At 49.8% G+C, this 24,313-nt stretch overlaps 1 protein-coding gene across 5 annotated transcripts in view; it reads right to left on the minus strand.

Annotated features, from left to right (window-relative positions):
• LOC144170450 (transmembrane protein 198) overlaps positions 1-24,313 on the minus strand; it is an 87,545-nt gene that overhangs the window by 7,033 nt on the left and 56,199 nt on the right. For 3 of the 5 annotated variants that reach the window (XR_013322615.1, XM_077700261.1, XM_077700262.1), the window contains exons 2-3: positions 1,167-1,299; positions 426-588 (exon numbers count right to left, since the gene is read on the minus strand). Coding sequence is in view for 4 of the 5 variants with exons in the window: in XM_077700261.1 (XP_077556387.1) it covers positions 426-570 (145 nt within the window). In the remaining variant the exon portion in view is untranslated. Of the gene's footprint in view, positions 1-425; positions 589-1,166; positions 1,300-1,592; positions 1,687-18,011; positions 18,147-24,313 lie in introns of those variants that run through there. The other 2 variants (XM_077700265.1, XM_077700264.1) reach the window with 2 other exon arrangements.

The raw sequence follows: 24,313 nt of genomic DNA on the forward strand, positions 1-24,313 counted from the left end.
CAGTCATCTTTCTTGGTGGTGGCACTGGTTAATAGCTGCCAATAGCACAAACAAGATCCTGTGACGTCATATGGACCCAGCAAGAAAGTGGCTTGTGGGTTGCCACTATATTACCATCTATCTATCTAGATTACTTGAAGTCTGCAATAAAATTAGTATCATTGTTACTTAAAAAAAAGTATTTTTATGAACAAAACTTGTATTTTGTCTCCATGACCCCCTTTGAAAAAATTTGGTTAAGGAGGGTGATGAGCAGCGGAAGAATTAGCTTTTCTGGAAAACATTTTTTCCCTTCAACCCAGCCCTGAATGATTGTCTGTACAAAACAGATGTTCAGTAAAAGAGTTTTTTTTTTTTTCCCTCATCCTAACAGCTGTTCTTAGCTGAAAACCAAACATAAGCTTTCATACTTCAATCGTACTCACCGTACAGTGTGTAGACCACCCCGAACACCATGTACATGCCGCACAGAATGGCCACTGGAATGTCGTAATCGAAGGAGAACTCTTCACAGTCCAGAGCCTGAGACGAGTTGGCATCCCGCCCGTTGTCAAAGAACTGGTCCTGCATTGTGTCGTTCGTTGGGCTCTGCAACGAGAGTGAGGAAGCATGCATCAGCACTTAATTAAGGCCCTCACTCAGAGTCTTCTCCCTCAAAAGACATCTCAATTTTTAGAATGTTTTATTGGCCTCCCGTGCCTTCTTTGCTCAGCAGGTAGAAATTAAATTAGCCAGCCAAGACAACAAAAACAACAAATCTGGCCAACTGACCATAAGCAAGAAGTGATCAGCTACCACTATTGGCAATTTATTGTATGTTCGGTAGATGTTCATTAGTTTTCCAAAAAATGCATCTGCACCAACTGCAATTATTTGTCACTGCCACATCGCTTTTGCACAGCAACTGTTTGAGAAGGAAATGAACAGGAGCAAAAACGTTTTTGAGCTATGTCTGTTGATGAGACCAGCTGAAAGGCCTCATTCCAACATATGCCCCACAGCAAGCAGCTTTTCCAGTGCTGGACCAATCTAAACACTGCAGTTCGCAATAAAGGTGGAGACAAAATACAAAACCCTTGCATAGACAGGCAGACATTAAAGACCTCGAAGAATCTGCCCACCTAGGTTAATCCAAAGCTCGTCACTGAATTTGCAGCCAAGCTTACCTGCTACTGGGGTACAGCTTTGGCACGCACTTGAGCGACCGCAACACCAGGAAGTGGACCGGTCACGTTCAGAGACTTGTGGGTGCGGGCTCGCAGCAGGCAGCGGTCATGCCTGCTCCGGAGGCCCCAATGCCTGCAAAGCATTAAAAAATGAAGTCTCAGCATCGCAGCAAAGAAACAAAACACATGCATATATTCAACCCTCAACATTTCATTACATTTCCTATGTGTTTACCACAGCAAGAATAAATGACCTAGTTAAGACTAGACCGTTGCACACTGCAAGTACATATTGGTTAACACACACACAACAAAAATGACGCATGAAGCACAGTTTGTTTTCCATTATAGCATCAATTAACACGGAAGGTACACAAGAAAAAAAAAAAGGTTGAGAGAGTGAACAAATCCCTTAAGCCCTTTTACCAGAAACAGGAGAATCGAATGGATGTTCAGCCCCAGATGTTCAGCCCATATGTGACAGAGTAAGCTCCCCTGCTCTTCAAAGGAAAGCCGATCTGGTGATTCATAGAAGGCTTTACAAGGAAGAGAAAAAAAGCGCGGACGCAGCTGCTCCGTGCGGGTGACACATTGCTCTGGTTTGCAGCAGCAAAGCAAAAAAAAAAAAAAAGGCTAGGCAGAAAAAAATTTTTTTGCAGCATTTAAGCAGGTGTTACCTTTCATTGTGCGCTTTATTTTTTGCAACATTCTCGTGTCTATCGTCTACTGCTACATCTGCACAAACTTTTGTTGGGAATGGAAGCACGGGTAATGTTGTGAATGTGATTTGGGAAACATACAGCAAACTTCCTTTTGCAATTCAATTTACAGTTCTTTCTGCGAGACAGTTGCTAACAAGGCTTTCAACAAGGTCTTCATACTGTGGAATTTTCTAAATCAAGGCTTTGCATCTGGCACTAGCCTCCACACAGAGGATAGTAGTTCCATAAGCAAGTGAAATATAATTTTTTTTTTTTTAGAAATGTGGCTGCTTTCTTATTTCACCAAATCTTGAGCTCTCGTTCACGAAATTTTGGGCTACATTTTTTTTATTTGAAATAATTGGGTTCGACTTCACAAGATACTGCACCGACAAAACCGATTAAATCACTCTTTGGCATGACAAGTGTGTAAGGAAGAATGCTTTTACGGCCCATCAGGACCACCATATACCAGGGACAGATATGAAGCGCATACAGAGGAAGATTGCTCTGCTTCCTCGATGTAAAACAATGGCACAGTCAGGTACAGTCTTTGTCAAAATTTTCTAGGCCACGCCAAATGTTTCGGGCCACACAGAACTGTGACCAAATTACCTCAAGACAGGAGGCAAGAAACGTGTTTTCCTCAGCTTTATCGCATCAAATATTTCAGCGGAACTCGAGAGATAAGGTTGTACTTCGAATATTTTGTGGCCAATGCCCTTTGGCGCGGCCTGGAAAATATTGACAGAGACTGTACGTGTATGTACTGCGTCGACCGCAATTCATTCTTACAAGTTGTTCGTGAAGCTATTTAAACTGAACGCAAGGTTTTGCGCACACAGATCAGCGTGGTCGCGTTTCATTTCTCGCTCGCGATACACGTCCAACAAGCGGAGAAAGTTATCGGGCCAGCAGCGGCCCTTCTGCTTTTCCTCGCAGCACACGTGCTCAAAAGGAAGCCAACAATGCAGGAGCAACAGAACCCGTCGCCTGAAAATGAGATTAGAAAAAAAATGTTTCGATTGATTTCACTTTAAGGGGTGTTAAAGGGATTTCACTTTAAGCCCACGAGTCCCAAGTGAAGCGAACAACTAAAGAAAACGATAAAAAAATAGCACTTGCAAAAACGACATCAATATATGAAAGCCGTTATTCCAACATCGCATTCAGCAGAACGCGGCTGAAACAACAGTGGAACAGCGCAAGACGGCGTTCATGAAGGAGAAAAACAAAAAAAGCGATAGCGATAGCGAGAGAGAGAGAGAGAGAGAGAGAGAGAGAGAGAGAGAGAGAGAGAGAGAGAGAGAGAGAGAGAGAGAGAGAGAGAGAGAGAGAGAGAGAGAGAGAGATGCTAAAAATCCCGGGCCACTCCCACTAACGTAAAACCTGGGGAGGGGCGAAGCATGTAGTGTATAAGTACATGTATTTTTTGGCGCCTCGGCGTATTTGCCAACCGAGATGAAACCGTTGGCGGGCAGAGGTATACATCTTTGCTGTAAAAGTCTCTTGTCTTTGAAGCACGAAGCTCTCTAGCGCGAGGCGTAAACGAGGGTCCCTGTGTTGTTTTAAAAAGTACGCGTTACGAATTCGCGCTCCAGCGCGAGGTGTATACAAGTGTCCCGGTGTTTTTTTAGTACGCTTTACGTTATAGCGCGAGGCGTAAACCAACGTTACTAGTAACGTTGGCGTAAACGAGTTTCCCGGTGTTTTAGCGCCGTGACTACATGAGACGACGATTACGACGACGACGACGACAGGAGACGTTGCCAACAGCCCCATCCTCAAGGGGCTTTGCCCCTAAAAAACGAAGTTACGTTTTGCTGTCCTAAAGGATGCGCACTATTATGACGATTGGTCAATGTGAACGCATGAGCGCAGGACGTAGCTATTCTTATTTTTGCTAAAAAAATAATTGTAACTTGAACACGGCCAGCCCGCAAGGCTACCATGCGTGCAGGTCCAACTAGGCCCAACTAACCGCTCTTTCCAGCCCCTACAGGTGGCGCTGCAGAAAACGGCAATGGCGGACGCATAGTGGTTTGAGAACAATCACCCCTCTCAGCAAACAAACTTCTATAGGATGTGCAAAGCTAAGTTTTGGGCCGTTATTGCAGTTTACGTCACCGCAGTGTACGATATACTCCAGGCGTGTTCATTTTTTTTCTTTGTGTCCTGCAGAAGGCCATGCGCGCGCGATATGTGCGTATTTGCGGTGTTTTACATGGGTGTAGTAAAACCAAGTTATGACTTTGGGCAGTAAAACCCCGAAGGTGAGGCTCCCATTACGTCGCATCAAGTGGTAAACAAGCGAACATGTTAGCCTTATATGAAGAAAAATAATATAAGCCAACATAGTTACGCATGCATGTAGCATACACTGGCGTGCGATATTGAAGCGTACATGAAAGTACAGACATTACTTTACAAGTGAACTTTTGGCTTGTGATAAATAATTTAAGAGAAATCTCCTGGCTGAAATTACGTAATGCTTATTTGACCGCCGGTAAGATTTGCAAGTGCGTCGATGCTTATTACCGAAACAGAACGGAGTTTACCAAACACATTTTAAGAACCCGCATTTGAACTACCAGACCGAAAGTTGTTGCTAAAACATCTTGCTTCAACATATTTATATACTATTCAGTCATTATTAAATACACGCACCACCACATTTGCTTCTCGTCTTCGCGTACAAAAAGTTTTCATTTGTTTCTTTATTGAAAATAAAAGCAAGCGGATTGAACAGCCTCTGTTTGAAACCAGTGGAATTGAGCCAACAATACATAAGCCGAGATCTGGTGACACATTATGCGCCAATGAATGTAAATAGTATCCGAAAACGACGATCACAAGGTTGTACAAAACGCCTACAGAAGCAGCGCCCTCACAGCAAAGCACTATAGCTATTAATTGTGGCAGCCGTAATTTAAGCACCACATACGCGTGGGTTTAAGTGCTTTCATCGGCATCGGCTAAGCCGATGAAGGGACTTTAGCAAGTTTAGCATGGGTGGGTTCAAAAGACTTGTGCGTTTTTTTCCGCCGCATACACCGAAGAGGTCCACAACTTTTTCATTCACCCGCAGCTTCGAAGCTTCAAGAAAGTTGAGAGATTATGAACGCTCCTTTAGCCTATATTTTTTGTTTATTTATACGGCACTGACCATTAGCACTGACCATATACGGCACTGACCACTGACCATTTGACCATTTGCCCTTCGCTTCTGCGAGGCCGCACGGACGCCGCCGGCCGCCTCCGCCGGAGCGAGCGGTCCGCCGATCACCGTTTTCCGGCATCGGACAAATTCCGCGCGGCGTCACTATCGCCGCTGGAAAGACCGAAAAGCCACTGGAGGTCCAAGCCAGGCGGGCTAGTCAGTACTTTTTGAACAGCGCGCAGGAAGCACGGGTACAGAGGAAAAAACGAAGCTTTGACTGCGATACTTTTAGGTGCGGAGTACCTTAGGACCACGCAATGTCCGTCCGCGTCCGTGCGCATAGCACTCACAATCGCAAAAAATTACACAGGCACCGGCAGAATTCGGGACTGTGTCTGGTAGAACAGACAGAATTAGTGTCAGTCGTCTAAGTACCCGAGTCAAACGGCTCACTCCCTCGCCTGTAAAGGTGCGGAGTACCTTAGGAGCTCTCAATGTCCGTCCGCGTCCATCCGTGCGCACACCACCATCAAGCGAAAATCAAGCGAAATTCGATTTGAGCCGTGAGTTGCAGTTTCATTTAGGGAATAATAAAGGTGCAACTCACGGCTCAAATCGAAAGACGGTCGGGGCGCAAATCGGATGTCACTCGGGGCGCAACTTGGATTTCATTTCGAGTCCCCGTACTCCGCACCATCGGCATCATCCACGGAGTGGAGATGCTGCCATTTTTGGCTTTTAGGGTTCAGGTAGAGCCACTAAATAAGTGGCTCTAGGTTCAGGTATCCACCAGTTGGCGCAAAAATATAGCGTAGCAAAAATACAAGTTAATGTCTTCTCAGCAATGCATGTGTGTTTAGAGGTGAAGTTTAGAGGTAGACCGGTAGGTGTTGGGTGAAGCCGATTTTAAGAGGATCGGTGTAAGCTTGGTCTTTGTAATCTAGTCTTCCCACATCGTGTGTTGCACTGTGAAGAATGACCATCTACGGACAGTGTGTGGTTACACGACCACCCATCGCGACGCACGGCGTCTCTCTACCCCCTTACATTGCGCATTGTTGCGCGATCTTGGGCGCCCACCTAAGCGGCGCACTAGAGACGTCATGGTCTGTACTCAAAAATAGTGCGTGCCTTTAGTCGTAGGAATCGCGCCACTGTCCTCATAAATAAATATTACAAATCTCCCAATATAGCAAATCCCATTAGAGCGCCGGCTTCGCTGGAAAGTGGAAGGACAGATTTTTTTTTTTTTTTTTTCGTTTGCAGCAGCCACTAGCTACATAATAGTATAAGTGCCTCGAGGGCATAACGAAGCGTGCAAACGAAGAACTGCCGCCATCCAATTCTAGTGTTCAAGATGTTTTCGCTCGATAAAGGCCGCCCTTTATCGCCGGCTCACTCGACGGTGTGAGTTTTTCTCCCCGCCCGGCGTAATGGAGTGCAGAACGTACGCCTATTTTTCACAGACGGGCGGCGCGTCGCGGGTACTCGGCGACGCCACGCCGCCTCGCGCGGCTCGTAAAAGCGGGTCAACGACTGCTCGCGCCCCGTGCCCACGGCTTGGCCGGGTCGGCCCCTAGCCAAGAAAACCGCCGCCTCAACGCGCCCCTTCAAAGCCGACTACGCCAGATGATCAATGCAGCTCGCGTTCAAGACGCGTGCCAAGTTTTCGGGGCACTGGTTCCCGAACAAGTGGGAGGGTCAACCGAGGGTGCGTTCACTCGCACTGTTGCACTTGCATCCCAATTTAAAAGTCTACTGGCTAATTTAAAGGAAGAAGCAAGCACGTGCAGACGGTCCTCGTCTGCGTGTGATTGCTCCGCAACTTTCATCTTTCTGGTTCAGCTGGTGTCGACTCTGGCGTCGACTCAGAGCCGACAACACCAGAACCCACATTTGCCTGGTTTCCAAGCCATGCCCGTACAACTTGAAACGCTAATCATATGGTTACGCGCGCTCTTTCTTAGCCACGCATTAAAATGCTATTTTGATCTATCTGACAGACAGTAGCGTGGATGAGTGGTTATGCTTTGAGGGGGTCGACGAGCGCCTACAGACACTCCTCAAAACCAGCTGATGAAATAACATGTACGTGCCAATGCTCCTTCCTGTGAGATTCCCTTTCTTGTGTGCGTTATCAGATGAGAATTCCAACTGCCTCTCCATAGCTGATCTCGACAGCTCAGCGCCGCGTCCCACCCCTTCCACACTTTCGGTAAAAAATGTGGTTGATTCCTCTGTGATAGGAATCGGTAAAACGCGAAATTGAAATGTGCAGCGAAATCTGCGGCTGAGCATGATTTGCGGGTCGGCGGCTGCCTTGTGGGTGTGCTTGGCGAGCGACGTCCTGCTGGTGGGTCGCTTCGTCAAAGGTGTACTGGCATCATTTCCGTGACGGATATGACGTCTGCGAAATCTTGGTGTATCCCGGCATAAATATAAAACCCGAAAGCGAACAACCCTCAGTATAAGTTAGTCTTTAGTACTACAGGTTGCTTCCCCGCAAGAAGACCTTGTGTGCAGGGGTGCACCCTTTACACGCCACCTGCTTCGTTGTACTGGCGCTATTTCCGTGACGGATATGAAGTCAGCGAAATCTTCGTGTATCCGGGAATAAAACACTTTCATGTTAAAAACGGTTTGCCACGGAGTGCGCAAAGCTACCGCCATTTATATCATCATTACCACCCCACTACTTCCAAATGCCCGGGCCAAGTCTTCTCATAAAGCGCGGACGGTCGAAGATTCGACTATATTGCACGTCGATGATTACATGACCCCGGTTTCATTAAATCTATGTATGCCTCCCGTTCCGTTTTTGTGTCTGTTTGTTTAATTTGCTATGTTGCCATTTCAGCTCGAAGCGACGCAACCACCAGAAGTCCACACGGAGGCTGGGAAATACTCCCTCACGCGCAAATCTGGCGCGAATTAACATCAAAACGTGGGCAACGCTACGCGCTAAACGGGGAAAAGAATCACCAAAAATAAGTTACGCCACGCGTCGTCCAGGCTTTCATTTTACCGATGCGACGAATCCAATCATAAAGAAAGGGATTATTACTTGACCGCATCCTGAATATTAATCACTGCGATAAGAAAGATTGCTAGGAGGAGGGGTGGGACAAGAACTTGCGCGGGGCTCCAGCACGGGACGCGAAGGAGTGCTGAAGGTCTAGCACTCCATCGCCCTTTGCCGCCGCGAGAGTAGAGACGCGTCTAAATACTACAACAGGCGAGTAGCTGTTGCTGCGAGGCGTCGCACCGCCGTCGTCAACGCGAATGCTCCGCCGCTGCTGCGCAGAAGAGGCTGCGGCAGAGGGGGAAACGAGCGCGAGGCAACGACGGAACGGCCAGACAGCGCGACGACTCACATGCAGCAGCAGAAGAAGGGTTGGGAAACACTAAAGATAACGCTCGGGAAAGGGGGAAGGGTGTAGGGGCAGCGCCAGGTTGAGCCGTCGCTGCGACAGGCCAGCGCGCATCAGCGAGAGTCATGGGAGGCTGGCAGGTCGGCCCTTGGAGCACACTCCAAAAGGCCCAGGGGAACGACGGTTTCGGGTGAAAGAATACTCCGAACGCTCAGGGGACGGCGAGACTAACGTTTAGTGCGGAACGGATCACTCGCGCAGTCATCTGCGCATGGAATGTGCAGAGAGGCTCGGCTATTATATCTTTGGAGTGCGAGCCAAATGCGGAGCTCGGTTCTTGGTCCGGCCTAGTAGAAAGCGCCAATGTGCGACTCTGCGCAGACAATTGAGCGATTTCCGAAATTGGGGCCACGGCATAGCAACAGCTACTAAATGATGCCCTTAGTAAGCTAGTTGCATGGTATGATGCGCGGCGGATGTCAATATTGACGACCCTGTTTCTTTCCACATGTATTGCACACAAACTCAGAAGTGTATTGCACAAACTAAGCTTAAAACAACTTCTTGTCATAGTTGCACACTACAGGCTCATTGGTGGACGCGTCACAAATGACCTCAATTGAAACAGGCACTTCGATTCCGTCACAGCTAACGCCAATCGAAAGCTTTTCAAAGCGAAGCTGTACATGCCTCACTGATAGCGTTGACGCCCGAGGGAAACACACTGCAGGAAAGCCAACTTTACACGATGGGTTTCACAAAGGGTACATTAATCGTACGCCACATAACAAAAATTGGATGTCTTTGCACACCCAACGGACCTTTCGTAGTACGCAAAATATAATTTGGCAGTACACAAGGTTAGCGATGATGATAAAATACATTCTCTAAGCAGCGTTCGACTACGGTGGTGCAGGGTTGAACTTGGGCTTTGAACTTTGGCAGTGTAAGTTTTGGACTTTGGGAGAGTGGATTTTGGATTCTGGCCTTGACTCAGCTTGCATGGGAGATAGCTTCACGTTTTAACTATCTTTCCCTTAAGAAAGGGGAGTTAATTTTTTTGTATTGTCTGAAAATGGACTTGAAATTTCCCGCTCCTTCCGTGCACCTACTTTCCCACAAGACGGTGTTATGCCCCACGTTAGGCTGCACGCTTCACTTACACCCGCTTTGGTTGTGCTTTAGTGATGAAGCCCTCACCAAGAGCAAATCTAACTTCGTTACCGAAAAGAAACCGCATGTCGGCTGAAATGTTTGTACCGATTAATTAATGGGCATTGCAACATAAATTTTCCCCAAATAATTTCTTTTCCGTGTGTGTGGCATAGACAAAGGCATAGTTTATGAAAACCCAGTCTGGTTTCTTTTTTTTTTTTAGAGGACAACAATTGATTGGCACAAACTGTTTAAGTCATCGTTTCCAGAGTTTGCATGTAGTGCTGCTTAATCTGCATATTCTTCACGCGGCTTTATGTGAACAATAAATCATTGTTCCATATTTTTTTTAACCGATCTCCAGTTGGAGATGAAGCATTAATGTGTAAAAATACTAAAATAAATTCAGAACAGCGGTCAAACCAGCAACACAAGGACTCCCAAAAACCACTAAAATCCAGTTGGCCTTCCCTCATATCCTTATTTCCAGGTGAAAACACAGCGCTTTCATCCGTAATGTGAAACATTCAAAGCAAAACAGCGCCCCACGGGAGTGAAAACGCGGGCAGCGCCGCTCCTCGCTCGCACGCGGGCCCTCCCGCAGGCCGAGAAGCGCAGGCTGTTACGGGGGGAGGGCGGGGACCAAACGACGGTCGCACGCGTTTAAGCTTCCCGACATTTGGACCGATCGGGTTTCGCAAGGCCCGCCGACAAACGAGCCGCCTGCTTCCTTTCTGGAAGCCGTCGTCATCGCCCGCCTGACCCTTTTGACCCACTAGTCGACGTCGCTGCAAAGGCCGTACTCGCGCGACAACACCGTGACAGCCAGCACCGACGAGCGGAAACGCGCCGAGAACACGGACATGCGCGCAATCTTCCCACCTCGTGAACTTTCCCATGCGAGTATCCTTTGCGGCCTGATTGTAGGCCTACCCGCAAACAGAAGACCTCGCCTTACTGCGCGATGTGTAGCAGACGTATCGATCCCCACATGGTCAAAAAAATTAATCCGGAGCCCTCCACTACGGCGCGCCTCATCGCCTGCGTTGCGTCGGCGCGTTAAAACATTCATTCATTCATTCATTCATTCATTCATTCAATCAATCAATCAATCAATCAATCAATCAATCAATCAATCAATCAATGAAGCAGACGTGCACGGGTCCGTGCTGCGAGTGCGCCGGCACGAAAATGTATGCGATCCCAGCATCACGTATAAAAAGAAAGAAAAACTATCGGTGAGAACATGTGAATTTGTGAAACGCAGGACAGGTGAAACTGAGATAGGAAAGGCCCTCGTTACTTTTTGTGCGAAGATTTCGACCAACTTCCCACGCCGCTGCAGGTAGCCAGCTGAAGTCAGGGCAGTGCGCAAGGAGGCAGCTACGCCATAGTCACATTTATCGTAACTTTTAACAGCCTCACACTGGCCCCGTTATCGTAGTTTCTCGATTTCCTTCGGCTGCACCGACTGCATACGATGTCCGTACCCTTCGTAGCAAAAAACTGGGCAGCGAAGCGAGCACCCACCAATGGGCGCCTGCGATTTAGAGCGAATTGTGCGATGGTTTTCAACTGTATCCTGTGAGCTTCTGGAAGCACGCCAATAAGTATAGATAATATTTGGAGGGAGCTTAAGCTTCTCTCTTTCAAGCGAGGAACGAGACAGCGTTTTCGCGCACTATTTGCATCGCATAAAAAATTTCCGAGCGGTGGAAACTTTCTGCTCCATCTCGCACGCCCATAGAGTTTCTTAGTAAGTATACTAGAGAGGAAACTGCACCTGATAAGCTATTTCGTTGTGGGGGTTTATGGGAAGACCCCCACTTTTGACTTGGGCTTGGCATGACAGTTGGATTCTTAAGCGGTTTCTGGAATTTGCTTTCTTCACTATGCATTAACACGTTCGAGCTACGAGGAAGCCGAAACCCTTCCTGTTCTGTGGTAGCCGTGTTCGGTGAAACAGCAGACAGTGCGTGATCGTACTTGGCGTTGGTCATGTCGCAGTAGAAGGACTTATGACTGAGCGGGTAATATGCCGCCGCGAAATTTGTAGCTGACAAAAAAAAAAAAAAAAAAAAACGTACTTCGACGAAGACAAGATACAACAGGTACGGGCGCCTGTATCCGTCCTATCTTGTCCCCGTCCGCGACTGTTTGACACCAACTTTTCTTTTTTGTTTGTTTGTTAAACTGTAGCTTTCCAAAAAACTTTCCAAACTCTTCAAACAACTTAATATTTGATAATGGTGAAATAAATGAAATAAAAGTCCCTAATGAGTTTCCCTCCTAAATATTAACACTGTTCGTAACTCCCACGTTGGCGTATGTGCAGGCACAACCGTTCCTACAAAAATACAGTCCGCGCCGACGACGACGCGACACGAGGCCCTTAACGCTTCCGGACTCTAGACTTACACAAGTGGTGTTCTCATTTATCATTCGCAAGTTTTCGTCAGACCCTACATCCGTCTTTTCACATGACGGAGAGATTGCTGCGACTGCATGCACGGAAGCAGACCAGGCGAAGCGACCGCGACACGCAAAAAATCCACCTCTTTTTCGAGAGACCGACCGTGAGGCGCCTGCGGGAATCTCCTGCTTGCACCAATTCCTCGGATTTTCTCGAAGACAGCCTCCTGCGAACGATCGAGTGGGCTGCCCACGCAGCGCTGTGCGGTGGCGTACGAAATTTATGCAGCATGCATTGACGGCGATAAAGTCGCTAATGCAAGAACAAGGACAGGGAGAGATATACGCTCGAATCGATCACACGATCGTCGAGGCAGCAAGCAGCCTGCGGCGCGAACTGGCACGTATTAATTTTTTTCCAGCTACAACAGACGAGAATCAAGGCATCGGGAATGGCGGTCTCCGTTTGACAAAAAAGAAAAGAATACGTCGATCGGAGGCTGGAGCTATAAACCAACGGTTTTTGAAGCAAGGCCGCTCTCCGAAGTCAATTAACGACAGCGAAACGACCGCCAATTCTATCGCAGATTTCATCAGTTGGCGAAGGGCAGCATAAATGTTTGCCGTAGTTTCGTTTCTTTTGTTTGGTATAACTACCTTTTACGTCGCGAAAGTATTCGCAACGTAAAAAGTAAGAGAAAAAAAATTATGATGAATAAACAGCAGTGCAGGTCACACGCGAGTTTTTTTAGAATAAATGATGCGGCAAAGACATGATTGGTAAGGTCAGTTGCAGCCGCATTAACCTCCGTTTATTTTCATTTTTCAAAATTCTGCGGACACCACAGTTCGACCGCTGTTGCGTTGGGAGCAGAATTATTTAAAATCTGTCCGAACTTTCCAGAGCCCCACGTTTCCCTATACCTTGGCCCCTAAAACAGGAAATCAAATGGAGCAACTGATTTTTTTTTTCTCTCTCACAGAATCACCAAGCTGGAGGGTTGATAAGAACAAAATAAAAGACCACACTGAGTTTGAACTCTGTAGGGAAAAACAAATACTTCGGATACAAATAAGTTCATAAACATGACTCGCACGACCGAAAACCTCGGTTGGCAGGGGGCATAAACAGGCATAAACGTTCCAAAGCACCTTTTTATAATATGCACTTTGCGTTCATTAATTAATTTGGCTTGGAACATAAGATACAAAAAAGTAAGCACGTATAAGGCATAAAATACTCTCCCGTCACTTTTAACCGTTCATTATAATAAAACTTTCCAAGCTCCAATATTCCATTGTCCCTTGACAAAACTTATTTTACGCACAAATGCCAACGTAGAGTTTCCTGTGAATTAAAAACCACTCCCCCGCTATACAAACGAATGGAAAAAAGAAAAACAAACGCTCACAACGTTATTTTTCCCGGCGTACGCACTTCGCCGCATTACTACCACGCAACGCGGCGAAGCACCGACATACGTAAAGGGGGAACGCAAAAAGAACGGCAATAACTGACTGTGACACACAGTAGACGAACTATGCTGAAAGAAAGGACAACAGAAAAATGAATGACGAGAAACTAAACAACTTTAAAAAAAAAAGCAGGACGTTGGGGGGAGTGGGGAGGGATAGAGTGTGCCGACGTGAAGGCCACTTTGCGAGCGCATCGGCGATGGAGGCATGCCCGCAAGAAAAAAAATGAAAAAAAGTAAGAGCATAGCCGACAGCGACGCTGCCATCATCGGGGCGCCGATCACGTCGAGGCGTCGACGGCCCGTCGTCGCTGCCACCACCACAGCCCAGGCAGGCGGTCGAACCCCCAGCAGCGATCGAGGCTCCCTCGACGACGCGGGGGGGACGTCCCTCCGCAGTTGCCCGAGCGAGGAGCGAATTGAATTACGCGGTCAGCGCCTGCTCCGGCATTCCCATGGCGCCGCGCCGATATATACATTTTTGACAAGCGCCCACGTGGCAGGATATAGGCGCTGTCCTTTTATGAGGCCCCGTTTCTTTCCTGCGGAGCACCTACCGCGGCAACGCGGTGGCGCTGCGCTCAAGGTCGCCGCCTATGAGGTTTCCGGAGCCCCAATCGCGATGTGATGGAGAATGAATGAGTGACCTTTATTTTGTAAAGAGGCCTGAGGTCCTGGTTCGGGTTAGGGTTAAGATGAAGTGGGGAAGTGCAGACACACTCACAAATAAAGCTTATGGGACACCTCTCTCTCTCTCTCTCTCTCTCTCTCTCTCTCTCTCTCTCTCTCTATCTATCTCTCTCTCTTCACACACACACACACAAATGTTCTTGAGCTGTAGTTAAGTAGCTGTTCCGGTAGTGTAGCCTAAAACTTTGCACGTTGAATGAATGAATTAATTTATTGTCAAAGAAAAGGAAAGGAAAGTCCACCAGCAGGCGTAAATTGTCACACCTATAGGGGTAGACACCGGAACGCTTGCTGGTGTGGGGGTTGGGGCAGAGGATTATATTCCGTTGTGTATTCGGATTATCGGATAGGTTTATTTTGGTGAGAATTGCGGCCGCTTTGCATAAGCCCACGTCGCCCTCGGGATCGCCTTCGACCTGCATCACCAGCCAGTCCCCTACGAACTTACCAAAGTGAATGCGATGAAACTTTGCGCAGCACAATACGACGTATATCCCCGACACTGGTGCTGCTGATTAACGCAACGACCGCCTGAAACTGCCGCACTAAAAAAATGGTCAGTAACTGCGCTTAAAAAAATACGGAGCATGAGGAGGAGGAGGAATAAACGTTTATTTTACAAATTTAGAGCAGATGGATGGCCGTCCAGGTATCCAAAAAGATAACTGGCTTCGTAAAACACTTGGGGCAGTTCGCCAAGACAGACACTGCAAGAGGTGGTTGGGGCGCTGACGGAGCAGTTCATGCGGCACCGAGAAAAATACTAATACAAGCAGTAAGCTCGCCAATTTAATTTACGGTTCGCACAGCTTTCCTATAGCGACGGCTGACAAATCGTATTAGCCAGATAAGACTCGCGGCCGAGGGCGCATGCGCCATGCGGTTTCCGCGTCCTTCGTAAAGTCTTAATAGACCCGCTGTACACTCTGGATGGGATCGGAGACACACCCACAAGGTACTAAGCACATGGGCGTATACGCCACTCGCTAATTGTGCCACAGGTCGTATCCGACGCCCGGCCGCCCGAACGCCCGCGCAGCGTGGCGTGATCAGCCGCCCACTTTCTCACGCGGCGAGGCAGCGCACAAACAAGGCGTGCGGAAACCGCCACGGAGCGGCACCTCGACGCACGAGAGGGTGTAACGCCGCAACCGCGAATAGAGAGAGAGAAAGCGAGAGCGAGCCGCATGACCGCATCTCCACGCCGCCGCCGCGGTGCTCCAGAAAGATGTACACCTCCCGATTCCGCGCCCACACGACGCGCCATTGTTATCGGAGGAGCGACGACACTGCGGAGGAAACCGACGGCGCGCTCGTCAGGAGCCGCATAAGTGGCCACATTACATCCGGGGGGGGGGTCTTGCCCGTATATTCGCGCGTATTGCCAGCCGTCAAGCTGAGTCAAGGACGTGCTGACATGTCACATCCGCGTACACTCTTCCAACTAAGGCGCTAAGTTGGGCGCGTTGGTTACTAACTAAGGAATTCATCGTACTAGCGAACATTAACACAGAGACAAAGGTAAAGAGGAGACAAAACACACTCAATAACTTCAACTCAGCTTATGCAGCAGAAAACATGGCAAACGTCCAAGTGTACATGAAACGTGGAAAGGGTGAAAATACAGCGAAAACAAAAAAAAAATGGTATCGCATACGTCACACTTGCTCATATCACAAGGCCATATCACAGTGCCAGCAGATATCACACGGCGTAAATTAAACCTACACGTGTATGCGGCTATAACCCCTCGCCCGTGCACAACATGCTCCCCTTCTCAAAAAAAAAAAACGATTTTTTTTTGCGGACAGCGCTAAGGACGGTCTACACTGTTCCAGCAGCGGGGCCAAGATAATTCGAATTTGGCGCCTATTCAACCGAAGAGATATCTGGACGACGAGTACCGGTACATTTGAGGAATTAAGACCGACTGCTTACAGGCCAAGCCTTCTCTGTCACCGGAGACGTCAGAAACGTCCTGTCATGAACCACTGGCAGCTCGAGCGTGAAAAGGAGAAGGGCAGGCCGCCCGTATTACGCGTGGGAGTCTATCTATAAGCGCTGCGAGACAATTGGGTCTAAACACGGACTACAGCGAACATGATGCGGAAGCCGTAAAGATGCTTCGTTGAAAAGAGAATTTCGTTGAATCGAGAGGAAAACGCTGCGAATTTAAGACACGTCTGGTACACATGAAAAAGGTCGACTTGTCGGGAACAAACCAACACGCTGAACTGGGAGTGTCCGCTGCGATGTCCAGTGTTTCCTCTACAGGTGCGACTGTATGTATATACTTCGACAAATCTGGGTACGGCTTAGTGAAAACCACTGAGCGGGGATGCTGTAGGGAGGCCGCCGGACGCTACCGATTGTCGGCGATCGTCAAGACTCGCGGACGATGGTCTAAAAAAAAAAAAAAAGTGAGGGAAATACTGAAGATGCAAGGAACGAACAGAATGCGGATAAGAAGTTGGCGACACCGCGTGCGTGCTGAATATATCGTACCTGCAAGCGTTGAGTCACGCGCGCAAGACAAACGTAAAAATACCTGCGGCCGGCTACGGCAGTTGCAGAGACCACCGGTACAGGAGGGAGGGATGAAAAAATACATCCCCCTCGCGAGGGGCACGATCAAATGCACAGCATTTCCGAGGGGGTGCGCCGGCAAGTCGTATGGATTACGTATTGGTTGTTGGTTTTCTTGTTGGTGCTAGTTATTGTAATTAATGTCGTGTCGTAATTGCAAGGTCACGTGACATGATTTGTTCCATGTCACGGACTATTACACGCTGCACGTCATCAAATTTGCGGTGGGCTACAGCGGGGCGTCCCGGCAGCACGAGACGCGACCAGCGCTGCTGGTCTCTCGATCATAGTCTCGATCGCGGGACCTGTGTCGCCATCTTGCGGAGGCGCGTGACAACTTATGGCGGGTCTCTCGATCATAGTCTCGATCGCGGAACCTGTGTCGCCATCTTGCGGAGGCGCGTGACAACTTATGGCGCTTTCGAAACAAACCATAAATGAGTGAAGGATATAAGGCGCTATCGGTGCATCGAAATCCGTGTTGGTTGCGTGGCTCAATCGGTAGTGCGCCCGGCACTTGCCGTTCCGCCCGCGGCGTCATGGGTTCGAATCCGGGCGCCGGAAACTGTTGTTTCTTTTATAGTGTAGTGGCCTGGCTGCGGACTAGGCCGAACGCCGCGTGACATTGTGAGTTACTAAAATGCTATGCATTTAAAAGCAGAAAGGGCGGTAGCTAGTGCAGCAATATTCTTCCACGAAACGCCATGTAAGTTAGAAGAAAGTGAACTAGTCATCGCTTGATAGATTCCCACGGCTTCAGCGCGAAGAAAGTTACGACTCTCCAAGAAAACGAAGAGCTGAGGTGAATACCTAAAGAGCGCTTCCGCCTCGGATAAGAGAGCTCTGGGTAAAAAGAAGGGGGAACAGTAAGCGCCTTTACCGGGGGAATCGTTGTCTTTTCCGTTTTCTTTTTTCTCCGCGGAGAGGCACAGAGGAGGCAACTCACAAAAGCGGGGCGCACAAGTCGGGTGCAGTTTCAACAGAGGAGTGTGTAACCAATGACAACAGCCTGAGTGCGTACGCACGGGGCATGCAAATGGCTGTATTCCGCGCGGTGTGCCCAAACAGAACACTAGAGTGACGCAACCTAATCATACGTATCGGGTACAGACCCCAAAGGCCGTTTGTCTGAGAAGCATGAGAACCGAAGCGACCGAGCGTTGCCAAATTAAATGCTCCCGTGTTCGCTAGCGGATACTCACTCCAGTCGGATTAGCGGCCTACGTGTTCTCAATACCGAGTAGGAATGGATTTAGAGGTTGTTGGAGCCAGTCAGGTGAGGGGGGCGGGCGCACCTTTTTCCGGTCTTCTCGTCGGCGCCGTGGGGACACGAACCCTCGAAGACATCGGTGTGTGTTGTCTTCGCAACAGCCGTCCACGAGGGGGAGACCAAACTATAACCGCCGCCAGGGGCTAAGCAATCCACGATAGTACGGCCGGCAGCGAAAGGCATAGAAAACGAGCGCCACGTATCGGCCCAGCGAATCTCGGATCCATGCGAGCACGCTCGCTTCCAGCCGCAAACAAGAGAAGGTCGCGCTTGGCTGGTTGCCCTTCCCCCAACGCTCTAACAAAGGACGGAATCGCATTTAAAAAAACAAAAAAGAAAAAAAAAAGAATGAAAAATGCCACAAAGGGCACAACTGAAACGCCCGAGAGGAAAAATGAATAAAAAAAAGTTCTCAAGTCTACGTGAACGTGGTTGGACGGCGAAGCTTCCGGACGAGCGCAAAACACAAAACACGATTGAGCGGCGCGCCGTGCCAACGAGTGCAAGCCAAGGCGAGATTGTTTGTAATTTGCGATTTCGCATAATTAGCTTAATGAAACTTGGAAGCACACAGCTCTATCTTTTTTATTTATTTGCGATAGAATGCCCGTTGGCATAAAAATAGCCTATTTACAGGTAGAGATGGGCACCCGTCCCTCGAAGCAAGGCAAGGAGGGAGCGGTGGTGGGGTCCCCAGAGCTTGGGAGACAAACAAACATGGGCTGTGTGCGTTCCGCGGTGGCTTTGAAATGCTGCTGGAATGGCTTAGGAGCGGCAGCTTCATTTTATGCCTATTGAAAGGGCGACTGATAGTCATCCATGATACAGGCTGAGGCAAATCTTCCCCCGGGTTATGCAGTCGTCTGAACAATAAAGCGTCATATAATTTGTTTCTGAATGATTGCGGCAAAGCAGAAGTTACGGCTGTTTCCTGTAACCATTGCACTGTCGTAGAAAAAACCATGTTTTGACGGCAACGGGAATTCTGAAACGTTTGAAACTCTGTGGTGAAGTAATTGCGACGAGTATATAAAGAACTGTTTCCTCAGGCAGCGTAATTTCCTTTTTTTAATGCTGCCAGAACGAAACACTAATGCAAGACTACTGCACAAACACATACATAGAAGGCCGCTTCCCGAGACTGCGCAATGTTGCCATGGGCGATGGTTTACCGCAGCGGTTCTCAACCATGGGCACGCCGAGGACCCCTTTCGGGATGGCAAAAGTGATGGGGAACCCATGATAAACGACGTTGATTCGCGTTAAAATGTCAAACAATTTGTACTGAAGTAGCCCACATACTCATTCAATGCCCGCCTTATGTGTCTACTTGCATGCTGGTGCGTGTCATAATGTCAAGGAATTTGCTCTTGCAGCTAAATGTCACCAAACCTATTTCCAGCCTTTAGTGTGTGTGTGTGGCTTTCCCGCACAGCTGGCGTGTTGTGCAAGAAGCCAGCCACGTGCTGCGCGCAAGAAATTGAACAGGTCATGCAGCGAAGCCACCTTTTGGCATACTAACCAAGGTTTGACGAAAAGAAGAAAAGAATGGAGGAGAGAGTTTTGGGAAGGGCTTCACGGACCTTTTAAATGTGGGGTTCACGGAACCACATTTAAGAAGATAGATTTACCCAATCGCAAGCAAAGCGATATCGGTCACATCGGGCGGAACGCTATATATATAGGTTCACCCTGTTACGGCACCAGGCCGTAGCGACAGACTCTCCCGAACACGAACGAATCACGGAAGGAGTCACCTTGACAACGGGCTGCGCAACTGCGGTTGTGACAGCTAGCTTATTTGCTTTGAAATTCGACTCGGAACACGCCGAGCTGCCGTGCGCCGAGCATTCCAGACTGAGCAGGTGTAACGTGTCGAGGCGGCTGAATGCGGCGTCGTATCACATGCGCCAAACGTCATTCCGGGAAGAGGCCCCTGACGACAACAGCGCTAAAGTTATTTAATTCTTTCAGACTCCACGGGATGTGATCATGGATGCCTATTTCAGGCATTCACGAAATGCCCTCCTTTCCAGCAGAGCTGCTTTATAGAATAGTACTGAGAAAATGAAACCCAACTAAAAAAGAAAGAAAAGGATTCAACAGTTACGAATACAATGCGTCGATAGTAGCATGCGCGGTGCCCAATAACGTGTTTGTGTAGTGTACTGCATCGTATTTAGACAGCGTGCAATACCTGAGATCTTCGCAGTGAACTCAGTATCTCCGTAGTCAACAGCGCTCACTAAATAGAGGTGCCGCCGAGGAACGCATGCGCGATTAGGTAAAACGCAGGCCTCACAAGCATATCCGCTTATTGCGCAGAAGCGACTCTGAAGTTCGCTGCGCACGCATGCCCGAAAGCTGCAGAACGGCGATGGTATCGAAACGAGCTTGGAGCCAATTGAACCGTTGGAACGCGCTTGCGCGAGACGTCCAGGCTAATCGCGGTCAACAACTCTCTCGGAGAAACGAGCAAGCGGTGAAGGGGAACCACCGAAACTGGTATTGCTTTGTCTCGTCCCGCACAACGCAGCGAACCGCACGAGCGGCGAAAGCGACGCGCGCTCGCGCAACATCGCGCAGCTCGGCTAACTGGCGTGAACTGGCCGGGGATGAATCGAAACGGGAACAACATCGCCTCTACAGCGTGATGTTCGCTGACACAAAGGGCCGTTCTTCTCGCCGTTGTTTAGTTGTTACGATTATCGCGATTACCGCAGCGAATTATGCCATCGCTCTCCGCAGCGGCGGCCACACGCGCGGAGCTTTTCCACGGCAGCTGCGCAACCCCAGCGCCGTTCACACGATGAGGCGATGCGCGCTTCCGACGTCGATCACGTCGCAAAAAGCGCACTTCGTGACGCGTGCCACTCAAGGTTGCGCGTTGCGCTGAGGCGGCAAGCGAAGCGCCGACGCGGCTGCTCCCACAGCGTGGCGAGCAGCGCGGGCCGGACGCTGCCGTTCTCTTTTTGCGGAAATCGACGCGTCTGAGAGATCGGGCCTGGCCTGAGAGATCGGGTTAAAAAAAAAAAAGAACGCCGGAAAGCCTGCCGGGTCCATTTAATATACAATCTTAGCACGTGATGAAAACCAGTTAAAAAAGGCTTAACGTCAATTACACGCAGCCCGGCGAAGAAGCAGCGTAGCGCATCGCAGCATTAATTAGCCACACAACCATCTGAGCATAGCACCACCCTTGCCGCACGCGCCAGCGAGCACTGCAGGAGAGAAGACGGAGCGGTTGGTTTAATAACACCAGCGCCCAAGGCGCACAGCTGTCGCGCCCACACTCCGGCCGCCTGCGGCGTCGTTCTGAAAAGTCCAGAGCGACCGTTCCGGGAAGAAGGACCGCAACACGACACGCACGCGGATTGGAATTGGCGCCCGGGGCCAGCCGCATAGAGCGCACGTAGAACAACCGCCGACGGTGCCCTGGGACCCGCTGCACCGCTCGCATGAATCAGCGACGGCGGCCATCGATTTCGGCCGGCGCCACCACCACCAGCCATCACGACGGGCCGAACTCAATGCGGAACGGCCGTTACATATTAAGTGTCCGGAAGCACAGAACGACGCCTGAGTGGAAAGGAAAAGCGAACGCGCACGCTATGCGCGGGAACAAGCCAGCGGTGATTCGTTGGTGGGGCAGCTGCAGCTGTCGGTGGCACGAGCAAGACATTCTTTGCCCATGCGCTGATCCACCCGTGCCAGTGGGCCCGTTTGCGCGGCCGCGCGACGTTTATAGATTCGATGATGGTGCCACAATTCAACCGTGACGTCGGTCGATAAAAAGATGCTGCGACGTTTACGGGGTCAGCCACTCCCTCCCTCGATCCGGCGCCGTGCTCCAACTTCCGGCCGTAACATGGGCCGTGAGAGCAGAGAAGACGCGAGGTACTCGAACCGAGGCGTTGCGGATGAAATGTTGCGCACAGCCGGCTATATAACACGCTGTTTGCTTTTGGGACATGATGGCGTGCTCTCATATTCACGAGATGTCCGTGCACTCGACGCTTGGGCGCTCATCTCAAAAGCTGATATTTCCAGGAGGACTCACGAGTGAAAACTGTCGGTCGCGCCATTGCTCATGTCGACCTCTACAGTAGGCTACAGCAAAACGGCCTCCAATGCTTCCCGTAGTTGGTTTCTTTTTTTTTTTTTTTTTTTGTATTCCGTTTCTTTTCATATTTGCTCATGAACGGCTGGGTGTTCTGTATCTGTCTGTTCTGTCGGGACTCCCAGATCTATCACGACTGTCCTCCGCACCGCCCTCTTCGCTTGCGGCACGAACACCTCGAAGGACACCGCGGAGGACGCACTATTATAGGGCAACGTGTCAAACCATTAGACCGGTCAGGGGAGTCGCGGCGCGAGCGTCTTCCGGGGAGCGAGCTAAACGATTCCCGACGCTGTCCTGCAGCGTGTCTCCGCGCGGGGCCTACAACCAACACCGTTACAACCCCCTGCTCGCGTCGCATCAGCGTGCACGTGCGGATAGCCCGGGGACAAGGCACGCTCAGCGTCTCCCAATGAATGGAGAGCGAACAAAATGACCTGGAAGAGGAGAGAAAGCGAAACATCAGAAGCCGAGAAGGGAAAGCCCATTGTGTTCGCGCAACACCCCTTTGCGCTCTCTCCTCCTCCACAAGTCGTCTCTGTAAGGAGGGCACCGCACAACACAACAGCGTCCACGCTCGAAGCGAGGGGGGCCGGAAGAAAAGGGAGCATGAGCGACGACCACGCCGGCAACAAAGGGGCGCCCTGGAAGGCAGGAGACGTGAATGGAGCCGCTGGGCCCGGCTGCAGCCATCGATTTGTCCGTTGCGCGGCCCCTCCCTGGGCAAAGGCGGCTGCCGAGCAAGACACCACGCGCCTCCGGACTATAACCCGTCCCCAAACAGAGCCAACTGGGGCGACCCTGCGTGTGTGTGTGACGTGACGCAATTTGGCAGCTGTTGCCGCTTCTCTTGGCTCGGGCAACGGACGAGGAAGAACAACTGGGCCACTGAACTCGCTCCCCGCGCGCCACGAGAAGAAGGGGTGGAAAGCAAGGCGCGGATGTAGGCTCGAGGCAGGGACGGTCATCACTCTGGTTTTTTTTTTTTTTTTTTACCCCTCCAGTCTCAACGGCCGCTTCAATCCCAAAAGATACCTACCCTTACGAGGCACATTTTGCGATGTCGCAATTCAAGGGCACACTATCTTACTAATCAACAAATAACTACCTGAAGCGGCTCCCACTTCTGTAATCATGACATAACCTTACCTTCACATCTTTGTTGTTTTTGTTTTTCTACGGCTAAAGTTAGCATGCAGAGCTGGCGAGAAGTCATGCTTACTAAAAAATGTACTACGAATTAATCTCTCCTAGCCTTCAGAACAACACAGCTGCAAAAGGTTAAATTTTTGGAGCATTAAAAATAAGTTGAAAATCAAGAAAACACGGCACACTCACCACACTACCGCGAGCTGTAGAGAGAAACCGCGCCTTTTGCCGAAGTCTTAGACAGGACAATCCATCTTCCTCGGGTGGTTCATTTCCCGGCTTGCTGGATTAAGCCCGGTCGGTGTTCGTCGCGGAGATTTTAAACTTGTCCGCACGAGCCGGAACTGCCAGACGCCGGCGTTCACGCGCTGAAGGACGACGGTGCTGCCTGCGCCCTGTCCTCCCGTTGGCGTCCGGCCCGCGCCAGCCGGTCCGCGTAATCGCGAGAAGACGCCGGGTCTGCTGCTGCTCAGGGCACGTGTAGACGACGACCTCCTGCCAGCACAGGCTCGGATGCCCGCCTCGCAGCCGCCGCCGCCGCCGTGTCGCGGAAGTGGCTCCCGCGAAGTTCATTTTGCTTTTGCTGACAGCATTGGCCTGGACCTTCGGTGGTGGGGCGCACGTTTTCACAGCTGGACACGTTGCCGGAAAGCGCGCTTACAGATTTTGTCGTTCTTTTAACCGGGTGCTCACAAGCAGCCACATTTTACGTGTTGCGCAATCTTTCCTTTTAATGTATTTCCTGGGCTAGATAAAAGCAATATTTCGGTCTGTCTGTCTCTTTTTTTTTTGCGTCTTTGCCACCCAAATAGGCCAGAAATGTTCGTGTGGCGTTGGTTGACCAGCTGACTCGGGTGAAAGGGTATAGTACAGGGAGGGGTAAGTCAAGGAGGGGGAATCGGAGAAAGAGTGGGGAATGGGGGTATTCATCGGATCTAGAAGCAAGAACAAGCAAGACCCATTTGATAACAGCTTACTATCGCAAATTAACTGAGGCCTGCTCACGTATCTAGAACGAATCTGCGCCATATTGTCGCACAATTGTCCTAAAGCAGCCG

The sequence above is a fragment of the Haemaphysalis longicornis genome, unplaced genomic scaffold (genome assembly GCF_048455015.1).
Source record: "Haemaphysalis longicornis isolate Haplotype H1 unplaced genomic scaffold, Haemaphysalis longicornis Haplotype H1 scaffold_2, whole genome shotgun sequence".
NCBI lineage: Eukaryota > Metazoa > Arthropoda > Arachnida > Ixodida > Ixodidae > Haemaphysalis > Haemaphysalis longicornis.